Source organism: Saimiri boliviensis, chromosome 12, assembly GCF_048565385.1.
Source record: "Saimiri boliviensis isolate mSaiBol1 chromosome 12, mSaiBol1.pri, whole genome shotgun sequence".
NCBI lineage: Eukaryota > Metazoa > Chordata > Mammalia > Primates > Cebidae > Saimiri > Saimiri boliviensis.
The window spans coordinates 7,195,276-7,217,134 of NC_133460.1; the positions used below are offsets into that span (position 1 = coordinate 7,195,276).

General features: G+C 49.5%; 1 protein-coding gene across 2 annotated transcripts in view; it reads right to left on the reverse strand.

Moving 5' to 3' along the window:
- Nucleotides 1-21,859, reverse strand: part of C12H16orf96 (chromosome 12 C16orf96 homolog) — a 53,693-nt gene that overhangs the window by 13,098 nt on the left and 18,736 nt on the right. Inside the window, exons 3-10 of one of the 2 annotated variants that reach the window (XM_039478341.2) lie at nucleotides 20,665-20,769; nucleotides 17,698-17,778; nucleotides 17,448-17,534; nucleotides 15,999-17,316; nucleotides 14,523-14,608; nucleotides 13,419-13,529; nucleotides 6,088-6,162; nucleotides 4,137-4,301 (exon numbers count right to left, since the gene is read on the reverse strand). In XM_039478341.2, the coding sequence (XP_039334275.2) occupies nucleotides 4,137-4,301; nucleotides 6,088-6,162; nucleotides 13,419-13,529; nucleotides 14,523-14,608; nucleotides 15,999-17,316; nucleotides 17,448-17,534; nucleotides 17,698-17,778; nucleotides 20,665-20,769 (2,028 nt within the window). Of the gene's footprint in view, nucleotides 1-4,136; nucleotides 4,302-6,087; nucleotides 6,163-13,418; nucleotides 13,530-14,522; nucleotides 14,609-15,998; nucleotides 17,317-17,447; nucleotides 17,535-17,697; nucleotides 20,597-20,664; nucleotides 20,770-21,859 lie in introns of those variants that run through there. The other variant, XM_039478340.2, reaches the window with a different exon arrangement.

Genomic DNA, 21,859 nt, shown 5'->3' on the forward strand with positions numbered 1-21,859 from the left:
CAAGGTGAGCTTCCCAGTGACCAAAGCAAAAAACACCATCAGCTACTGTCTCCAAGAGATCAAATCAAACCAAGTTCAAATGTAGGCTGAGAGGTCTGAGAAACCTTTCTCCCAATGGCCCCACTGTACTTGATATTCACACGTTCAACACATACTTATTGAGAGTGTATGTAAAAGGGGCAAGTTTATGACATTTAGTATATTCACTGAGTTTTGCAACCATCACAGTCAATTTTTTTTTTTTTTTTTTTTTTTGAGACGGAGTTTCGCTCTTGTTACCCAGGCTGGAGTGCAATGGCGCGGTCTTGGCTCACCGCAACCTCCGCCTCCTGGGTTCAGGCAATTCTCCTGCCTCAGCCTCCTGAGTAGCTGCGATTACAGGCGCACGCCACCATGCCCAGCTAATTTTTGTATTTTTAGTAGAGACGGGGTTTCACCATGTTGACCAGGTTGGTCTCGATCTCTCGACCTCGTGATCCACCCGCCTCGGCCTCCCAAAGTGCTGGGATTACAGGCTTGAGCCACCGCGCCCGGCCTTTTTTTTTTTGAGACGGAGTTTTCGCTCTTGTTACCCAGGCTGGAGTGCAATGGCGCGATCTCGGCTCACCGCAACTTCCGCCTCCTGGGTTCAGGCAATTCTCCTGCCTCAGCCTCCTGAGTAGCTGGGATTACAGGCACGTGCCACCATGCCCAGGTAATTTTTTGCATTTTTAGTAGAGACGGGGTTTCACCATGTTGACTAGGATGGTCTCGATCTCTCGACCTCGTGATCCACCCGCCTTGGCATCCCAAAGTGCTGAGATTACAGGCTTGAGCCACTGCACCCGGTTCACAGTCAATTTTATTTATTTTTATTTTATTAATTTATTTTTGAGATGGAGTTTCACTCTTGTTGCCCAGGTGGGAGGGCAATGGTGTGCTCTTGGCTTATTGCAACCTCTGTCTCCTGAGTTCAAGCGATTCTCCTGCCTCAGCCTCCAGCGTAGCTGGGATTACAGGTGCGTGCCACCATGCCTGGCTAATTTTTTGTATTTTTAGTAGAGACGGGGTTTCACCATGTTGGTCAGGCTGGTCTCGATCTCCTGACCTCAAGTGATCAACCCACCTCGGCCTCCAAAAATGTTGGGATTACAGATGTGAGCCACTGTGCCTGGGGAAAAAAATTTTTTTTTTTTTTTTTTTTTTTTTTTTTTTGAGATGGAGTCTTACTTAGTCACCCAGGCTGGAGTACAGTGGCACAATCTTCGCTCACTGCAACCTTCACCTCTTGGGTTCAGGCAATTCTCCTGCATTAGGCTCCTGAGTAACTGGGATTACAGGTGCCCACCACCATGCCCAGCTAATTTTTGTATTTTTAGTAGAGCCGGGGTTTCACTATGTTGGCCTGGCTGCTCTCGAACTCATGATTCGCCTGCCTTGGCCTCCCAAAGTGCTAGGACTACAGGCTTGAGCCACCACACTTGGCCCCCCAAAAAAATTTTTTTTAAAGTAGAGATGGAGTCTTGCTATGTTGCCAGGACTGGTCTCAAACCCCTGGGCTCAAGTGATCCTCTGACCTTGACCTCCCAAAATGCTGGGATTATAGGTGTGAGCCACTGCACCACCTGATGGAGTATTTTTTTTTTTTTTTTTTTTTTTTTTTTTTGAGACGGAGTTTCACTCTTGTTACCCAGGCTGGAGTGCAATGGCACAATCTCGGCTCATCGCAACCTCCGCCTCCTGGGCTCAGGCAATTCTCCTCCCTCAGCCTCCTGAGTAGCTGGGATTACAGGCACACGCCACCATGCCCAGCTAATTTTTGTATTTTTAGTAGAGACGGGGTTTCACCATGTTGACCAGGATGGTCTCGATCTCTTGACCTCGTGATCCACCCGCCTCGGCCTCCCAAAGTGCTGGGATTACAGGCTTGAGCCACCGTGCCCGGCCGGAGTATTTTTTTTTAAGTTACAGACATGGTGACATTTCACTCATAAATATTTGAGTGTGATAACTTTTTATTACAGAACCATAATGCCATTATCACGTTTAATGCAATTAGCAACAATTCGTGACTTGGACGTCATCTCCAGCCCATTGGCAGACTTGGTTCAATTAAACCAGGAAACAAGTAAAACTTCTTCATGTGTTGCGTTTGGGTATCTTGAGACCTCTTTGTTTTCTTTTTTTTTTTTTGAGATAGGGTCTCACTCTGAGTGCCTGTCAGGTTGCTCCTGTTGCCCAGGCTGGAGTACAGTGGCACCATTTTGGTTCACCGCAGTCTCAACCTCCCAGGCTCAGGTGTTCTCTCACCTCAGCCTCCTGAGTAGTTGGAACTGGCTAATTTCTTTTTTCCCCTTAGGGACAGAGATTACCATGTTGCTCAAGCTGGGCTTGAACTCTTGGGCTAAAGTGATCTGCCAGCTGCTTTGGTCTCCCAAAATACCGGGATTACAGGTGTGAGACACCACACCTGGCTGCAAAGTTTTTTTGTTTTTTGTTTTTTGTCTTTTGGTTTTTTTTTTTGCTTTGAGACTAGTCTCCCTCTGTCGCCAGGCTGGAGTGCAGGTGGTGCAACCTCAGCTCACTGCCACCTCCGCCTCCCAGGTTCAAGTGATTCTCCTGCCTCAGCCTCCTGAGTAGCTAGGAGGCATGCGCCACCATGCCCAGCTAATTTTTGTATTTTTAGTAGAGATGGGGTTTCACCATGTTGGCCAGGATGGTCTCGATCTCTTGACCTTGTGATCTGCCTGCCTCAGCCTCCCAAAGTGCTGGGATTACGGGCGTGAGCCACCAGGCCTGGCCTGCAATGTCTTTTATGATGGAAGGCGGTCACCCCCATCATCTCTGTAATATCCTGTTGATTACACAAGCTGGACCCATTCAACGTGGGAGGGGGCTAAGCAATTGTGCAAATACCAAGAGGTATGGCTGGGGACCGTCCTGGGGGCTAACTACGCCACTCTCCTGGCTGGCTAAGCTCAGGGATGTGGAGTTGAGGAGGGGAGTCTCTGAGGGGCCATGGCAGTCATTCATTTATTCATTCATCATTTACACTGCCAGTGATGTGCCAGACCTGGGGAAATGTGTAGAGAAGTCATAGCCCCTACCTCAATTAGCACAGTGTAGTAGACAAAACAGGTGGTCTAAAGACAGTGTTACAGGGTTGTTGCAATTGAGGTGGCTAGTATGGCCCAAAGAAGTTAGATTAGGTTTAAAATCAGACAGCTCTGGGTTTGAGTCCCAGCTCTACCATGAGCAGCAGGGTTCCCTGAGGGGAGTATAATAACCTCTCTGAGGCTCACTGTTCTTCTCTGTGAAATGGGGATCTATTCACTTATTAACTATGTATAGGGCAGGTGCCCAGAGTGAGACCCTGTCTCAAAAAAAAAAAAAAAAAGACGTAGCTTCTTTCTTCCCCTCTTAGATCATTTGCTCTGGGGAGGTCAGCTGCCATGACATGAGGTCACTCAAGGGGTCCTAAGGTGGAGTCCATGGGATAAGGAACTGAGGAGTGTTACCAACAGCCACATGAGGAATCTCCTTTGAATTGGCTCATCTAGCCTCATTTGAGCCTTCAGATGAGATCAGCCCTGGATGACATCTTGACTGCAATTTCATGGGAGACCCTGAGCCACCCAGCTAAGCTGCTAGGTCACTCACAAAAGTTTTTTTTGAGATGGAGTTTTGCTCTTCTTGCTCAGGTTGGATGCAATGGCTTGATCTTGGCTCACTGCAACCTCTGCCTCCTGGGTTCAAGTGACCCTACTGCCTGAGCCTCCTGAGTAGCTGCCTCCTGAGTAGGGATTACAGGCATGCAGAGGTTAAAGCAATTCTCTTGTGTTGATCCTGGGTTTCAGCCTCCTGAATAGCAGCCTCCCAAGTAGGGATTACAGCATGTGCCACCACACCCAGCTATTTTTGTATTTTTAGTAGGGATAGGGTTTCTCCATGTTGGTCAGGCTGGTCTTAAACTCCTGACCTCAGGTGATCTGCCTGCCTTGGCCTCCCAAAATTCTGGGATTACAGGCGTGAGCCACCATGCCTGACCTCACTCCCAAATTCTTGTTCCTCCTAAATTGGAAGCATTTGTTGTTTGCAGCTGCTAAATTAGGTTAATGTGTTGGGAAGCAAATGAAAATCCACACAGCGGCACTCACCTTGGTGTTCATGTCCTTGCTGAGCTGCTCCACAGCCTTCTTCCAGTCGTCCTCATGGATCGTGACCTTGAAGAGCATGTTCTGAATCATCTCGTTCAGCTCCAGCGCCACGGTCTCCAGGTCAGCTCGGTTTGCCTTGCCTGCCAGGGCACTCCTGTCAGCTTTCTAGAGAGACAGGGAGTTCAGGGAGGCGAGGCTGCTGGGATGGAGGAAGGCAAAGCTGGGAGATGGACCCCTTGGGTCTGTTGTTTCTAGTTTGGGACTCTGGACTTTTAGCCTTGGCTTAAATGCAATCTTGACATCAAACCCAAGGTATTCCTATAACAGGGAAGTTGATGTGTGATTTTACTATTATTATTATTTTTTGTTTTTGAGATAGGATCTTGCTCTAGGTTGCCCAGGTTGGAACGCAGTGGTGGAATCATAGCTCACTGCAGCCTCGACCTACTGCAGTTCAAGGGATCCTCCCACCTCAGCCTCCTGAGTGGCTGGGACTGCAGGTATGTTCTACCACGCCCAGCTAATTTTTTTATGTTTTATAGAGATCTGATCTTTCTTCTCTCTCTCTTTTTTTTTTTTTTTTTTTTTAGAGATGGGGTCTCACTATATTGCCCAGGCTGGAGTGCAGTGACTATTTACAGGCGCCATCTCAGTACTGATCAGTACGGGAGTTTTGACCTGCTCCATTTCCGACCTGGGCTGGTTCACCCCTCCTTCGGCAACCTGGTGGTCTCCCACTCCTGGGAGGTCACTATATTGATGCCAAACTTAGTGCAGACACCCCAGTGGCATAGTGCACTACAGCCCAGAACTCCTGGACTCAGGCGATCCTCTAGCCTCAGCCTCCCAAATAGCTGGAACTACAGGCACGCACCACCGTGCCCTGCGAGATCTGATGTTTCTATACTTCCCAGGCTGTTCTCAAACTCCTAGCCTCAAGTGGTCCTATCACTTCGGCTTCCCAAAGTGCTAGGATTACAGGCATTAGCAACCCCATGCACAGCTGATGTGTGATTTTTTTTTTTTTTTTTTTTGAAATGGAATCTTGCTGTGTCGACCAGGCTGGAGTACAGTGGTGCAATCTCTGCTCACTGCAACCTCCACCTCCCAGGTTCAAGCGATTCTCCTGCCTCAGCCTCCTTAGTAGCTGCAATTATAGGTGCGTGCCACCACGCACAGCTAATTTTCATATTTTTAGTAGAGCTGGGGTTTCACCATTTTGGCCAGGATGGTCTTGATCTCTTGACATTGTGATCTGCCTGCCTCAGCCTCCCAAAGTGCTGGGATTGTAGGCGTGAGCCACTGCACCTGGTCTGATGAGTGATTTTTAGGTTCACACAACAGAGTGTTAATAATCCTCAGATGCTGAAAATGGGAGTTGATGTGACACCTGTCTGCCTTCCTTCCTTCCTTCTTTCCTTCTTTTCTTCCTTCCCTCCCTCCCTCTTTCCTTCCTTCCCTCCCTCCCTCTTGCCTGCCTACCTGCCTTCCTTCCTTCCCTCCCTCTTTCCTTCCTTCCTTCCTACCTTCTTTCTTTTGTTGAGATTAAGTTTTGCTCTTGTTGCCCAGGCTGGAGCGTAAAGGCACAATCTCGGTTCATTGCAACCTCCACCTCCCAGGTTCAAGTGATTCTCCTGCCTTAGCCTCCTGAAGTATCTGGCTAATTTTTTGTATTTTTAGTAGAGATGGAGTTTCATCATGTTGGCCAGGCTGGCCTCAAACTCCTAACCTCAGGTGATCCACCCACCTTGGCCTCCCAAAATGCTGGGATTGATTATAGGTGTGAGCCACTGAGCCTGGTCAACGTCTGTTTTCAATATGAACAAAGGCAGAGGGAAGCTCTAGAAGGCTCTCTGGCGAGCTTTGCCTGGATGGCTCGGTTTCCCTGGGTGGGAGACCCGGGGCTCAGGATGGGGGAGCAGGGAAGGCAGAGGAACCTCTGCTCACTCACCTCTCTCAGCTCCTCCTCCATAGTGCTTTTATTCACCTTGTTCATTTCCAGTCTTTTGACTTGAGCCTGGAGAGTCTAAGAACAGAAGCACAGGCCTGTCTGTCATCCTGGGGAGCCTTGAGGATAGAATGCCCACCTCCCACCTCCACCACTGCCATGTGCAGAGGCGGGACAGTGGGCTGTGTAGACAGCAGGCAGGTGGGCGTGGGCGTTAGGAGATTCAGGCTCAAGGGCTCCAGGTGCCCGGATGAGAAGGGAAGGAACGTGGGACTTGTTACAAGCTGTCCCCTCAGAGGTGGTATCAAAGGAACTTTCCTGCATGGGGAGTTAGATCCAAGGAAGGAAAGCACAAAGCCATGAGGACGATGTCGCTCACTGGATGTTTAAGGCATGTTTACCACTTCTGATGTGTAACAGGGTCCCAGCGGGAATTCCAGTCTATCAACTGAACACTTACCACATGCCACACACACTGTGCCCAAGTGTAAGGGGAAAACCTTACGTCCCATCCTCACAACTCCACAAAGAACCAATTGCCTGCATGAATTCCACCCTCTCTCCAATTACTAAATTCCCCTTGTATAGGAGCAGCAGCTGATCTGCTTGGGAAGAGCCTCCATTTCCCGAGTTCCTGCAAAGCTGCAAACAGGCTTCTACTTCTCTCTTGCTGTCAGGTCTCCCTCTCACGCTTAGGAACAGAACTTTTAGCTAGAACTCAGCTGCCCAGAATCAAGACTCCATTTCGCAACCTTCCTTACAGCTTAGTTTGGCTACCGGGGTGTCAATGCAAATGAGTGGGTATCTTTAACGTTTTTCTTCCTTTGTTTTTTTCTTTTGTTTTGTTCTTTTTTTTTTTTTAGACAGAATCTGCTCTGTCACCCAGGCTGGAGTGCAGTAGCGTGATCTCAGCTCACTGCAACCTCTGCCTCCCGGGTTCAAGAGATTCTCCCGCCTCAGCCTCCTGAGTAGCTGGGATCACAGGCACCCACCACATGCCCAGCTAATTTTTGTATTTTTAGTAGAGACCAGGTTTCACCATGTTGGCCATGCTGGTTTTGAACTCTTGATCTCAAGTGATCCACCTGCCTCAGCCTCCCAAAGTGCTGGGATTACAGGCGTGAGCCACTGCACCTGGGTCCAATATGTAGTTTTCTATCCTGCCCCCACTTACTATCCTGAGTCTGCTGTGTCCATCATCCGGCTCTGTCTGCCTTTGCATACCCAGGGCTTAGCTCACTTACAAGCGAGAACATGCAGGCTTTGGTTTCCATTCCTGAGTTGCTTCCCTTAGAATAGTGGCCCCTGCCTCCATCCAAGTTGTTTCAAAGCTAAGGGAAACCTTGAGCTGCCAGAAGCTGGGAGAGGCGAGGAGGCTCCTCTAGAACCTTCAGGTGGAACAGCCTAAGACACCTTCATTTCAGAATTCCCGCCTCCAGAAGAGGTGATTTGCCACAGCAGCAGCAGGGAACTGATCCAACCAGCAGGTGGCAGAATCAGGATTCAAACCCAGGCACATCTATTCCAAAGCCTGGGTTGTGAACCGAACGCACGCCAGGCGACCTCCAGCAGAACAGGCTTAGGCTAGTTTCTTTGCTGAAGTCTCTGCTTCCTCTTTATTTTTTAATTTTAATTTTAATTTTTTTTACTCAGCTTGTGGCCCCACTGATGAGCTTCCCTCCACCCTATGCCTCCTCTTTATTTTAATTTTAATTTTTTTATTTTTAGAGGCAGGGTCTTGCTCTGCCACTCAGGCTGAAGTGAAGCGGCATAATCAAGGCTCACTGCAACCTCAACCTCCCAGGCTCAAGCAAGCCTCCTCCCTCAGCTTCAGAGGAGCTGGGACTGCTGGTGACACCACCTACCTAGCTTTATTTTTTTTTAGAGACAGGGGTCTCAGTATGTTGCCTCAGGCTGGTCTAGAACTTCTAGGCTCAAATGATCTTCCCACCTCAGACTCTTAAAGTGCTGGGATTACAGGAGCCACTATGCCTGGCCTTATTTATGCTTTTTATTTTTATTTTTTGAGACAGAGTCTCAGTCTGTCACCCAGGCTGGAATGCAGTGGTTCGAGCTTGGCTGACTGCAACCTCCACCTCCCAGGCTCCAGTGATCCACTATATTCATGCTTTATAATCTTGCTATTTTGGCTGAGTGAGGTGGCTCATGCTTGTAATCCCAGCACTTTGGGAGGCTGAGGTGAGTGGATCAGAGGTTCAAGACCAGCCTGGCCATCATGGTGAAAACCCATTTCTATTAAAAACACAAAAATTTGGCCGGGCGTAGTGGCTCATGCCTGTAATCCCAGCATTTTGGGAAGCCTGAGGTCAGGGGCTCAAGACCAGCCTGGCCATCATGGTGAAACCCCATCTCTATTAAAAACACAAAAATTTGGCCGGGCGCAGTGGCTCATGCCTGTAATCCCAGCATTTTGGGAAGCCGACACAGGCAAACCACTTGAGGTCAGGTGTTCGAGACCAGCCCGGCCAACATGGTAAAACCCCATCTCTACTAAAAATACAAAAACTGGCTGGGTGCAGTGGCTCATGCCTGTAAGCCTAGCACTTTGGGAGGCCAAGGTGGGTAGATCACGAGGTCAGGAGTTAGAGATCAGTCTGGCCAACAGGGTGAAATCCTGTCTCTACTGAAATTACAAAAATTAGCCAGGCATGATGGCACGCATCTGTAGTCCTGGCTACTCGGGAGGCTGAGGCAGGAGAATTGCTTGAACCTGGGAGGCGGAGTTTGCAGTGAGCCAAGACTGTGCCGCTGCACTACATCCTAGGTGACAGAGTGAGACTCTATCTCAAAAAAAAAAAAATATATATATATATATATATAACATATATATAAATATATATCTCAGTAAAACAAAGCCTAAAGCAGAGAATAAAAAATAAAAAATAAAAAAATACATATATTCTACTACCACCCCCTGTACACACAAAAAGGCCTGGATAGTGTCTGTTGACACTGTATCTTGCCAATGCCCAAAATGGCGCATCATGCAGCATGAGCACTCAGTAACATTTGATGTATGGATGCATGAAGAAGAGGGTTTCTTGCACTCACTGTAAAGTTCCTAACAGTTTCACACAGACATCCAGGAAGGCAATAGCAGTGGTGCTTCCCTGCTGTTGCAGAAGTTGCGGCAGAACCATGCCTCCCTCACTTTACTGGAAAAGTTAAACAGAGTTGTTGATCTCTTGCAGTATGTGGTCATTTCAGAAATATTTAGGCTGGGTGGAGTGGCTCACGCCTGTAATCACAGCACTTTGGGATGCTGAGGCCAGAAGATCAATTGAGCTCAGGAATTTGAGACCAGCCTGGGTGACACACAGAGACCCTGTCTCTATTTTATTTTTTTGAGACAGGGTCTCACTGTGTCACCCAGGCTGAAGTGAAGTGATGCAATCATGGCTAACTGTAGCCCTGACCTCCTGGGCTCAGGGGCTCAGGTGATCCTCCTGTATCAGCCTCCCAAGTAGCTGGGATTACAGGTGCACGCCATCATGCCCAGCTAATTTTTTTTTTTTTTTTTTTTCAAGATGGGGTTTTACCATGTTGGTCAGGCTGGTCTTGAACTCCCGACCTCAGGTGATCCACCCACCTTGGCTTCCAAAGTGCTTGGATTACAGGTGTGAGCCACTGCGCCTGGCCAATTTTGATATTTTTTTAGAGATGGGGTTTCACCATGTTGCTCAGGCTGGTGTGGAACTCCTGGGCTCAAGTGAGTGATTCTCCTGCCTCAGCCTCCCAAGTGCTGGATCACAGGTGTGAGTCACCATGCCCAACTCTGTCTTTATTTTTTTTAAAGAAATAGTTAATGTGTTATAAGCGCTGTTCCTAGGTCTTCCAGGGTTAATCTTTATAAGCAATTACATCTTTTTTTTTTTTTTTTTAAGATGGCATCTCACTCTGTCACCCAGGATGGAGTGCAGTGGTGCAGTCTTGGCCTACTGCAACCCCCCTCCTCTCCAGTTCAAGTGATTCTCCTGCCTCAGCCTCCTGAGCAGCTGGGATTATAGGCACCTGCAACCATGCCTGGCTAATTTGTCTGTATTTTTAGTAGAGATGGGTTTTTGCCTTGTTTGGCCAGGTTAATCTTGAACTCCTGACCTCAGGTGATCCACCCACCTTGGCCTCCAAAGTGCTGGGATTACAGGCGTGAGCCACCATGCCTGGCCAGCAATAAAATCTTGATAGCACAAGAATCAGGAAGCAAGGACAAGGGTCATGGAAGAAGAGACGTGCTCTCTTTGGGCACACTTGGCAGGGCTTCATCACCTTCAGAGTCTTTCAGCAAGTGACAACTGTGGACATGCAGGCAGACACTGCAGCCCCCACTTACTCCAAGCAGGGTCTGGCATAGCACTCAGTGCACATCAGACACGCTGAATGGAACTGGCTCCAGCTCCATGGAGAAAGGGCACCAAGACGACCCTGAACACAGTGGCCTAGGTCTTTCTGAAGAGGAGTGTTGGCAGGAGACCTGGCTGCTGGCCCGTGTAGCATGGTCTGAACACGTATCCCTGTGTGCAGTCCACCCACATTACCTCTTCTGGCATCTCCAGAGACAGCCAACCCTCCTGCCCACCCCACTGCATAGGCTGTGAATTGGTTCTCCTTTAATGAGTTATTTTCCATTCAAAGTTCCTTGAGTGCTTCCTAGCCCGATTACACTGTGTGCCAATCTTGGAGGCAGCAAAACGCCATGGGCTGGCCTTGGTCCCTTTTTCACCGTACACCCAATGCATCCCAGCAACAGCCCCCCTGCCATGGTATTAGAAGCCTTCATGGAAACAACGTTGGTGGGTTGTTTTGGGGTTTTTTGTTTGTTTGTTTGTTTGTTTTTGAGATGGAGTCTCCCTCTTATCACCCTAGCTGGAGTACGATGGTGCAATCTTGGCTCACTGCAACCTCCGCCTCCCAGGTTGAAGTGATTCTCCTGCCTCAGCTACCCAAGTATCGGGGATTACAGGCACCTACCATCATGCCTGTCTAATTTTTGTATTTTTACTAGAAACGGGGTTTCACCACATTGGCCAGGCTGGTCTCGAACTCTTGACCTCAGGTGATCCGCCTGCTTTGGCCTCCCAAAGTGCTGGGATTATAGGCGTGAGCCATGGCTCCCGGCCCTTGGTGGTGGATTTTTTGTTTTTTGCTTGTTTCTTTGTTTTCTTACTTTGAGATAGGCCTTGCTCTGTCACCCAGGCTGGAGTCAGTGATGCAGTCATAGCTCACTGCAGCCTCAACCTCCCAGGCTGAAGCAATCCTCCTACCTCAGCCTCCATGCATCACTACATCTAATTTAAAAATTTTTTTTTTTAACCGCTGAGCATGGTGGTGCATGTCTGTAGTCCCAGCTACTTGGGAGGCTGAGGTGGAAGGATCGCTTGAGCCCAGGAGTTCTGGACTGTAACATGCTATTCCAACCCAGTGTCGCACTAAGTTCAGCATTAATATGGTGACCTCCCGGGACCGGAGGACCACAAGGTTGCCTAAGGAGGGGTGAACCGGCCCAGGTTGGAAATGGAGCAGGTCAAAACTCCTGTGCTGATCACTAGTGGGGTCTCACCTGTGAGTAGCCACTGCACTCCAGCCTGGGCTACATAGTGAGACCCTGTCTCAAAAAAAAAAAAAAAAAATTAAAAAAAAACTTTTTTATAGAAACAGAGTTTTGTTATTTTGCCCAGGTCGAGAACTGGCCTCAAGCAATCCTGCCTCCTCATTACAGGTGTGAGCCACTGCACACAAAACACTAGAATCACAGGTGTGAGTCAATACATCCAGCTTTTTTTTTTTTTTTAAGGTGGAACTTTGCTCTGTTGCCCAGGCTGGAGTGCAATGGTGTAATCTCTGCTCACTGCAACCTCCACCTCCCAGGTTCAAGCGATTCTCATTGCCTCAGCCTTCCAAGTAGCTGGGATTACAGTTTTGTGCCACCATGCCCTGCGAATTTTGTGTGTATATATATATATATATATATATATATATATATATATATATATATATATATATTTTTTTTTTTTTTTTTTTTTTTTTTTTTTGAGACGGAGTTTCGCTCTTGTTACCCAGGCTGGAGTGCAATGGCGCGATCTCGGCTCACCGCAACCTCCGCCTCCTGGGTTCAGGCAATTCTCCTGCCTCAGCCTCCTGAGTAGCTGGGATTACAGGCACGTGCCACCATGCCCAGCTAATTTTTTGTATTTTTAGTAGAGACGGGGTTTCACCATGTTGACCAGGATGGTCTCGATCTCTCGACCTCGTGATCCACCCGCCTCAGCCTCCCAAAGTGCTGGGATTACAGGCCTGAGCCACCGCGCCCGGCCTAATTTTGTATATTTTTGTTTTAGAAGAGATGGGGTTTGGCTGGGTGAGGTGGCTCAGGCCTATAATCCCAGCACTTTGGGAGGCCGAGGCAGGTAGATCACAAGGTCAGGAGTTTGAGACCAACGTAGCCAATATGGTGAATCCCTGTCTCCACTAAAAATACAAAAATTAGCCGGGTGTTGGTGGCATGCACCTGTAGTCCCAGCTACTCAGGAGGCTGAGGCAGAAGAATCACTTAAACTTGGGAGGCAGAGGTTGCAGTGAGCCAAGATCGTGCCACTGCACTCCAGCCCAGGCGACCGAGCGAGACTCCTCTCAAAAAAAAGAAGAGCCATGCTGGCCAGGCTGGTCTCAAACTCCTGACAAGTAAGCCATCTGCCTCTGCCTCCCAAAGTGCTGGGATTATAGGCGTCAGCCACCTTGCCCAGTCCCGGCTAGTTTCTTATTTTTGTAGAGATGGGATCTCTCTGTGTTGCCCTGACTTGTCTGAAATTGCTGGCCTCAAGTGATCCTACCACTTCGACTTCCCAAAATGCTGGGATTACAGATGCCAGCCACCACACCCAGCCTAAATATTTCTTTTATTATTGTTTTTTATTTTTATCACCCAGCCCAAAATGTCAGTAAACATTTCTACCACTTGCCCAGGGAAATGTTAAGAACATAACAGTTGATACAAGAAATTCTCTTAATCACTCATTGAGTCATTCAGCAAATGTGATGGAGCCTTCACTACCCCTCCCCTTCCAGGAGCAGGTGACACAATGATGAAAAAGATAAACACTGTCCAGGCCCTTCTGTTTATATGGGTGTGGGGGGTGAGATTCGTTTGCTTTTCATTGAAGTGTAATTTACACACAGTAAAATGCCAGTGAAGTCCCTCTGGTTCCCAACCTCAAGGGCATCCCCACTTTGTGCAGAACCTTCAGGAAGGGTCTGAAGGTCTGGGTGAGGAATTTTCCCCTTGCCAACCCTTCTCCAGCCTGCCCAGACCTTCTAACCTTGAACTCATCCATTCGAATCTGTAGCTTCTCCACTGCCTTGTCCAAAATGATGTAGTGATCCTTCACTGTCTCTATTTGATTGCCCCAAATTCTCTCAAGTTCTTCTTCCTAAAAGGGGGAGACACAGACACTCAAGGCCTCTGCTTCCCAGGTCACCAGGCTGGGTTGGGAAGGGGCCTGAGGGAGGGGTGAGGCCAAGAAGAATGTACCAGACTAGGCTGGGCATGGTGGCTCACGTCTGTAATCCCAGCACTTTGGGAGGCCGAGGAGGGTGGATCACCTGAGGTCAGGAGTTTGAGACCACCCTGGCCAACATAGTGAAACCCTGTTTCTACAAAAAATACAAAAATTAGCCAGGGGTGGTGGCAGGCCCCTATAATCCCAGCTACTTGGGAGGCTGAGACAGAATTGCTTGAACCCAGGAGGCAGAGGTTGTAGTGAGCTCATACCACTGCTCTCCAGCCTGGACAACAGAATAAGTATCCATCTCAAAAAAAAAAGGAATGTATCAGACCAGGGTGCCTCCCAACTGCCATTTCTTTTTCTTTGAGACATGGCCTTGCTCTGTCACCCAGGCTGGAGTACAGTGGTGTGATCTTGGCTCACTGCAGCCTCTACCTCTCAGGCTCAAGTGATCCTCCCACCTCAGCCTTTAAGTAGTTGCAACTATAGGCAGACACCACCATGCCTGGCTATTTTTTTTTTTTTTTTTTTTTTTTTTTTTTTAGAGAAGGGATCTCACTATGTTGCCCAGGTTGGTCTGGAACTCCTGAGCTCAAGTGATCTGCCTGCCTTGGCCTCCTAAAGGTTGGGATTACAGGTGTGAGCCACTGCACCGGCCCCACCTGCCATCTATCTTAATAGCCACCTAAGAAACAGGAGAACCATGCAGCCCTGCACCTGCCGGCTCCCCAGCACAAGTGGATCGGCTTTGCAAGGCGGCAGCTGCCTTTGTGGCTGGCCCGCTTGCCCCCAGCCTCTTTTGCTACAGGACACAGCTGTACCTAGGAGGGTGGAGGCGGGTGGTAGGGGCCAAGGAGTCTTCCTTCAGCTCACCTCAAGCCATCATTGCCTCAAAAGCACTTCGCCAGAGACACTGACCTTAAGCCTGGATTTCTGGAGGCTGCCGATCTTTTCCTGCAATATGTCCACTGTTGCCCCAAGCCTGGAAGGGCCTCCCATACTGGCTGAAAACAGAGGATGGGGAGGCTGCTGGGGGCAGGGATGGAGGAAGATGTTTCTGCTGGACTCTACCTGCTTCTCTTACGGGGCATCTCAGGCAGCACTGCCCAGTGGAAATGCACTGGGCCTTTCCGCTCATGTCACTTTATTTATTATTATTTTATTTATTTTATTTTTTGAGACGGAGTCTTACTCTGTTGTCCAGGTTGGAGTGCAGTGGTGCGATCTCAGCTCACTGCAACCTCCCTCTCCTGGGTTCAAGCGATTCTCCTGCCTCAGCCTCCTGAGTAGCTGGGACTACAGGCACGTGCCATCACATCCAGCTAATTTTTTGCATTTTTAGTAGAGACAGGTCTCACCGTGTTAGCCAGGATGGTCTTGATCTCCTTATTTATTACATCATTTTTTGAGACGGAGTCTTGCTCTGTTGCCAGGCTGGAGTGCAGTGGTGTGATCTCAGCTAACTGCAACCTCCAACTCCCGGGCTCAAGTGATTCTCCTGCCTCAGCTTCCCGAGTAGCTGGGACTACAGGTGCCCCCCACCATGCCCAGCCTAATTTTTGTATAAAAAATTAGCCAGGTGTGATAGCACTGCACTCCAGCCTGGGTGACAAGAGTGAAACTCTGTCTCAAAAAACAAACAAAAAAATAAAAAATAAAAAATAAAAGTTTTTGTTTGTTTGTATGGAGACAGGGTCTCACTCTGTTGCCCAGGCTGGAGTGCCGTGGCACGATTGTGGCTCACTGCAACTTCCACCTCCCGGGTTCAAAGTGATTCTCCTGTCTCAGTCTCCTGAGTAGCTGGGATTACAGGCACCCGCTACCACACCGGCTATTTCTTTTGTCTTTTAGTAGATATGTGGTTTCAACATGTTGGCCAGGTCTCGAATTCCTGACCTCACGTAATCTGCCTGCCTCATCCTCGTAAAGTACTGGGATTACAGGTATGAGCCACCGAACACGGCCAATTTTTTTTTTTAGAGATGGGGTCTTGATATGTTACCCCGTTTGGTCTTGAACTCCTAGGCTCAAGCAATCTTCCTGCCTTGGCCTCCCAAAGTGCTAAGATTACAGGCATGAGTCACCACGCTTAGCCAATACAATACTGTGTTATGGACTATCACAAAGGAGTTTTTGAGAGTAATTTTGACATGCCATTTTTCTCAAGTGACATCTTTAAACTATAACAGCCTTTCTGACCTAAGATAAGACCTCACTGTACATTCAACAGAATAGACTTTTAAGAGCAAAATGCTTAAGCCAAAGAAATGAATGGCTAATAGTGGAATGCAGATTTTGTTGGTGGAGCCAAATGAAGGACAGGAGGTGCTTCTCAAAGGCTACAAGAGAGGGCCCCACTCCCTTGTTCCCTTCCCAGAGCCAGACCAGGCCTACCTAGACGAGTCAAGTGCTGGTTCAGGTTAAAGGACAGCTGGGCAAATTCTTCTTTCAGGGAGTCGTGTCTGACGGGCATCTGGGCTATGTGGCTCATGGAATACCTGACAGCCCTCTTCTTGTCTTCAGGGCTCGTGGCCTGCTTGGCAGCCAGCATGCCCTGGGACAGGGCTAAATCAGGACGGATGCTGGCAGCAGAGTAGGAGGGAGAGAGGATTTCAGAATCATCGTCCGCGTCTTGGGATTCTGTGGCTCCCCGGGCAGGCCCTGCACCCAGGACATGTGCAAAGACCCCTAGGGGCCCAGCTGAAGCCATGTCTGCTGCAATGCTGGCCATTTTGGTGGCTGGGGCATCTTTGACAACCTTGGCAGCAACTTTGGCTGTCTGGGCAGCAGAGGATGCCGCGGCTGCATAGGCTGCGGCAGCGGCGGCGGCGATGGCAGCGGTGGTTTTCAGCCGGTGAAGAGCAGACTGGGGAGTCTTAGGCTGTGCTTCCTTGGGGGCCCCATCCTTGCCACCACTATCCTTGGGAGCCACGTCCTTGCCACCTCCATCTTTGGGGACCCCAACCTTGCGAGCTCTATCCTTAGGGTGCCCATCCTTGCGAGCCCTCTCCCGAGGGCTCCTCATGCTGGGGACATCATTTTCTTCCCCCTTTTCTTGGACAGCTGCAACCTGGAGGGCTTCTCCCTGGTGAGACTGATATGGCTGCAGTGGTTGAGGCCACATGAAGCCAAACTCAGTAGCCGGCTGTGGGGCCCCGGAGGGCTGGGGCTGAGGTGGCCGCAGGAGGCCTAAGTCCCAGAAAGGCCAAGAGCCCAGCTCAGGCAAGCCTTGGGGAAGAGGCCAGCGTCCTGGGAGTGCAGGCCAGTCTCCTGGAGGTGAGGGGTAGGCTCCTGGGGCAGGCACAGGTCCAGGCACAGGCCAAGGTGCTGGCAAGAACCCAGGTGTCACACTGGGCCCGGGCACAGGCTCCAGTCTGGGCACAGCCTCCGGCTCCAGCCCTAGCACGGGTTCAGGCCCAGGTGCAAATTCAATTGCGCGCCCAGGTGAAGACTCAGGTGTGAGGGCCGGAGGCTGCGCTGACTCCTGGTCACTGCTGAGTGAAGCTGCTTGGGCAGATGGCTCCTCTGGGAGGAGCTCTGGGACCTCGTAATGCCAGACGGTCTGCAGCAGCTGGGTGTTTTGGATGGGCTCGGCGACGTGGATGGCACGAGTAGCTTCAAGGTACTCGGCGTTCTGGGCCAGGGCAGCCTCTGGGAGCTGCTCCACAGACTGCCACAGTCGGGGGAAGTCCAAGGGTGATGAACTGATTTCCTGCAGAAGAGGTGGTAGAGGGACTCAGCTGGCTCTCAGCCCCACCTCCCACTCTCTGCCGCCTACCTGCTCCCCAGCTTCCCAAGGCTGTCCCCAACCCTCTGCTAACCTCCCCTTCCTTCCTCACTCACCGAGGTGAACATGGCATCATGGAGGCCACTCCAGAGCACCATGTCCTCAGTTTTGGGGATGGTTTGAACCTTATTCTGGAGAGAAGCCTGCGGGTTGGGGGCGGAAAATGAGGGGTGTGAGCCTGGAGGGGACAGTGCTCCCCACACCCACAAAGAAACCTTTCCAGGCTGTGTTCTCCTCCTTGCCCCTCCCTACCCTCAGCACCCAGGACACAGGAGAATAGGGGAAGGCAGGGATCGTGGCCCTTACCACTTCCCGCTGCAGTGCGACCATCCTCCGGTTCTGGATTCTGAAGTCTTCAGCGAACATGTCCATTCTTTCTGGGTGTATCTGTAAAGGAAAGCAAGTCTGTGGCTTGGGGCTCCAGGTTCTGTCCCACCCCTGCCTCTTCCCGCAGCTCTAAGAGACTAGGTGCTTGAGGAGGAAGAACGGGTTCCAAAGCCAGTGTTTCCCAGGCAGTGGGAAAGGGTTCCATGGGCAAACGAGTTTGGGAAATGCTGGGCTAAAAAGCATTTCCGGCTGAGTGCAGTGGCTCACGCCTGTAATCCCAGCACTTTGCGAGGCTAAGGCAGGGTGGATCACTTGAGGTCAGGAGTTCGAGAGCAGCCTGGTCAACATGGTGAAACACGATCTCTCTAAAAATAGAAAAATTAGCTGGGCCAGGTGGCATGTGCCTGTTATCCCAATTACTCGGAATTCTCATGAGGCAGGAGAATCACTTTAACCTGGGAGGTCGAGGTTGCAGTGAGCTGAGATCACACTATTGCACTCCAGCCTGGGCAACAAATCAAGACTTTGAGAAAAGGAAGAAGAGAAGGGGAGGGGAGGGGAGGGTTTCAACAGGTTTCTATACTGCAGGACTTCCTGGAGCCTTGAATGGGCAAAAGCACATTAAGAATCTCCAAGAGGGCTGGGTGCAGTGACTCAAGCCTGTAATCTCAGCACTTTGGGAGGCCAAGGTGGGCAGATCACCTGAGGTCAATAGTTCGAGACCAGCCAACATGGTGAAAGCCTGTCTCTACCCAAAATACCAAAATTAGCTGGGCCTGGTGGTGTGTGCCTGTAATCCCAGCTATGTGGGAGGCTGAGGCAGGAGAATTGGCTTGAACCCAGAAGGCAGAGGTTGCAGTGAGCAGAGATCGTGCCATTGTACTCCAGCCTGGGTGACAAAGCAAGACTGTCTCAAAAAATAAATAAATAAATAAAGATTAAAAAATTAGCTGGGCCTGGTGGTATACATTCTGTAATCCCAGCTAATTTGGGATTCTCCTGAGGCAGGAGAATCACTTGAACCTGGGAGGCAGAGGTTGTAGTGAGTTGAGATCACACTATTGCACTCCAGCCTGGGCAACAGAGCAAGACTTCATCTCATAAATAAATAAATAAAGCATTTCAACAGGTTTATATACTGCCGGACTTCCCAGAGCCTTGAATGGGCAAATGCATTTTGGGAGGCTGAGGCAGGCAAATCACCAGGTCAGGAGTTCGAGACCAGCCTGACCAACATTAGACTACCCTGTCTCCACTAATACTACAAAAATTAGCCAGGTGTGGTGGTGTGTACCTGTAATCCCAACTATTCAGGAGGCTGAGGCAGAAGAATAGCTTGAACCTGGAAGGTAGAGGTTGCAATGAGTCGAGGTCGTGCCACTGCAGCCTGAGCGACAGAGCGACTCCATCTCAAAAAAAAAAAATCTCCTAGAGACAGCTCAAAAAGGCATTGGCATTGTTTTTCTTTTCTTTCTTTCTTTCTTTTTCTTTTTCTTTTTCTTTTCTGAGACAGACTCTCACTCTGTTGCTGAGCTGGAGTGCAGTGGCTCCATCTCTACTCACTGCAACTTCCAACTCCCTGGTTCAAGTGATTCTCCTGCTTTAGCCTCCCAAGTAGCTGGAGTTACAGATGCTCACCACCATGTCTGCCTAATTTTTGTATATTTAACAGAGAAGGGATTTCACCATGTTGGCCAGGATGGTCTCGAACTCCTGACTTCAAGTGATCTGCCTGCCTCAGCCTCCCAAAGTGCTGGGATTACAGGCATGAGCCATCTGACCAGGCCAAGAAGGCACTGTTTTTCTAACAGCTTTTTCTAAGAGGCCCTACTGAATAGTGCATAATGCAGCTTTTGACAGTGCCCTTTCTGCTTTGTTGGGAGACATCCAGCCCATGACTGAAGCTCCCACAGTTGCTAAGATGATCACATACAGGCTCCCACCTGTGAAGCTGGGATAATACAGAAAATTGTGCTATTTGGGGGGGAGCTGTTAAACCTGAGGATGTGGAGAGCTTGCCAGCTGTGACTCATCAGTTGTGACGGGGGAAGCTGCCTCAAGTCTCAGGGACTCCATATCGTTCCATTCATGGTAGGTTGTGAGAACATACTTGGTAGATGGTTTTTGGCTACAGAAGCTCATATGCATGCCTGCCCTGTGATTATTCCACTTTCTGTGTAGACAGAGCTTTCTAGAAGGGGAAGAGGTGTTCTTTTGTTCTAAGTTGGTGGAATACAAGGCTGGCATTGCCAAGACTTGGGGAGCACCTGCCTGAGAATGAAGCCAAGTGAGAGGAACGCCTCACTGGGAGGTATCAGCATTGCATGAGTACCTAGATTTGGCCATCCCTGGACCTTTTAGTAAATGAGACAAGAAATCTGTTATTTTGCCTAATCCAGAATGAACTTGATTTCTGTCACTTATAACTAATGTCTTAACACAGTGGGGTAGAAAGCATGAAGGTCAGCCAGGTGTGGTGGCTCATACCTGTAATCTCAGCACTTTGGGAGGCCGAGGTGGGCGATCACCTGAGGTCAGGAGTTCAAGACCAGCCTGGCCAACATGGCGAAACCCCATCTCTACTAAAAATACAAAAATTAGTTGGGCATGGTGGTGTATGCCTATAATCCCAGCTACTCAGGCAAGAGAATCACTTCAATCCGGGAGGCAGGGGTTGCAGTGAGCCAAGACCGCGCCACTGCACTCCAGCCTGGGTAACAGTGAGACTCCGTCTCAAAAAAAAAAAAAAAAAGAAAGAAAAAAAAAAGGAAGCATGGAGGGGTCACAGAGAACTCAGTGGCACTGGCCAAGTGGAGGGACCACGTGAGCACGCCCTCACAGCTGCACTCTTGGCCTAAGAGTAAGCTTCCTAGATTTTCCTCATCGCTCCAACCCCCAATGGCCTGAGCGTTGCAGCTGGCAAGGAAGATGCTGGGGAGGGACAACCTTCTCAAGCATGTTCTTCAGCATGTCCACATCCTTCCTGAGTGCTTTGGCGGTGACCTGGAGTGCATGAAGATCAGTGAGCAGGTCCTGCAGGGTCTGCATTGACTGCAAAAGAGGAGGAGAAAATGTGAAGTCAGGTATGGCTGGGAGAGAAGGTGAGTGAAGTGCAGAAGCTTCCTGACGATTGCTGCTGTCCAAGGGGTCCTCTTGGCTCTCCCAAGGCAGAGGCTTGAACCTACAAGGGGGGTGGCAGATGCTACTAAAGTCAACAGTACTCTGAGCTCCATGTGGCCTGGATGAGAAGGAGGCAACTCTGTATTTGAATATATCCAGTAACCAGGAGTTACTCATTATGAAGAATCTCACACCCTTTCTTGTATGATAGATGTCAGCCAGAGGAAGCACAGCCCATTCCTGGGTAGAAGCCACTGGAGGATCAGAAGCAGGGAAGACAGGGTTGCATTTACTTTTTGTTTTTGAGACTGAGTTTTCGCTCTTGTTACCCAGGCTGGAGTGTGATGGCGCGATCTCAGCTCACCGCAACCTCCGCCTCCTGGGTTCAGGCAATTCTCCTGCCTCAGCCTCCTGAGTAGCTGGGATTACAGGCATGCGCCACCATGCCCAGCTAATTTTTTGTATTTTTAGTAGAGACGGGGTTTCACCATGTTGACCAGGATGGTCTCGATCTCTTGACCTAGTGATCCACCCGCCTCGGCCTCCCAAAGTGCTGGAATTACATACTTTTTTTTTTTTTCTAAGATGGAGCCTCACTCTGTGGTTGAGGCTGGAGTGCAGTGGCTGAATCTCAGTTTGCTGTAACCTCCACCCCCTGGGCTCAAGTGATTCTCCTGCCTCAGCCTCCTGAGTAGCTGGAACCACAAGGTATGTATCACCATGCCCAGCTAATTTTGTTTTGTTTTGTTTGTTTTTCTTTTTTTTCTTTTCTTTTTTTTTTTTTTGAGACGGAGTTTTGCTCTTGTTACCCAGGCTGGAGTGCAATGGCGTGATCTCGGCTCACCGCAACCTCCGCCTCCTGGGTTCAAGCAATTCTCCTGCCTCAGCCTCCTGAGTAGCTGGGATTACAGGCAAGTGCCACCATGCCCAGCTACTTTTGTGTGTGTGTGTGTGTTTTTTTTTTTTTTTTTTTTTTTTTTTTTGAGACAGAGTTTCGCTCTTGTTACCCAGGCTGGAGTGT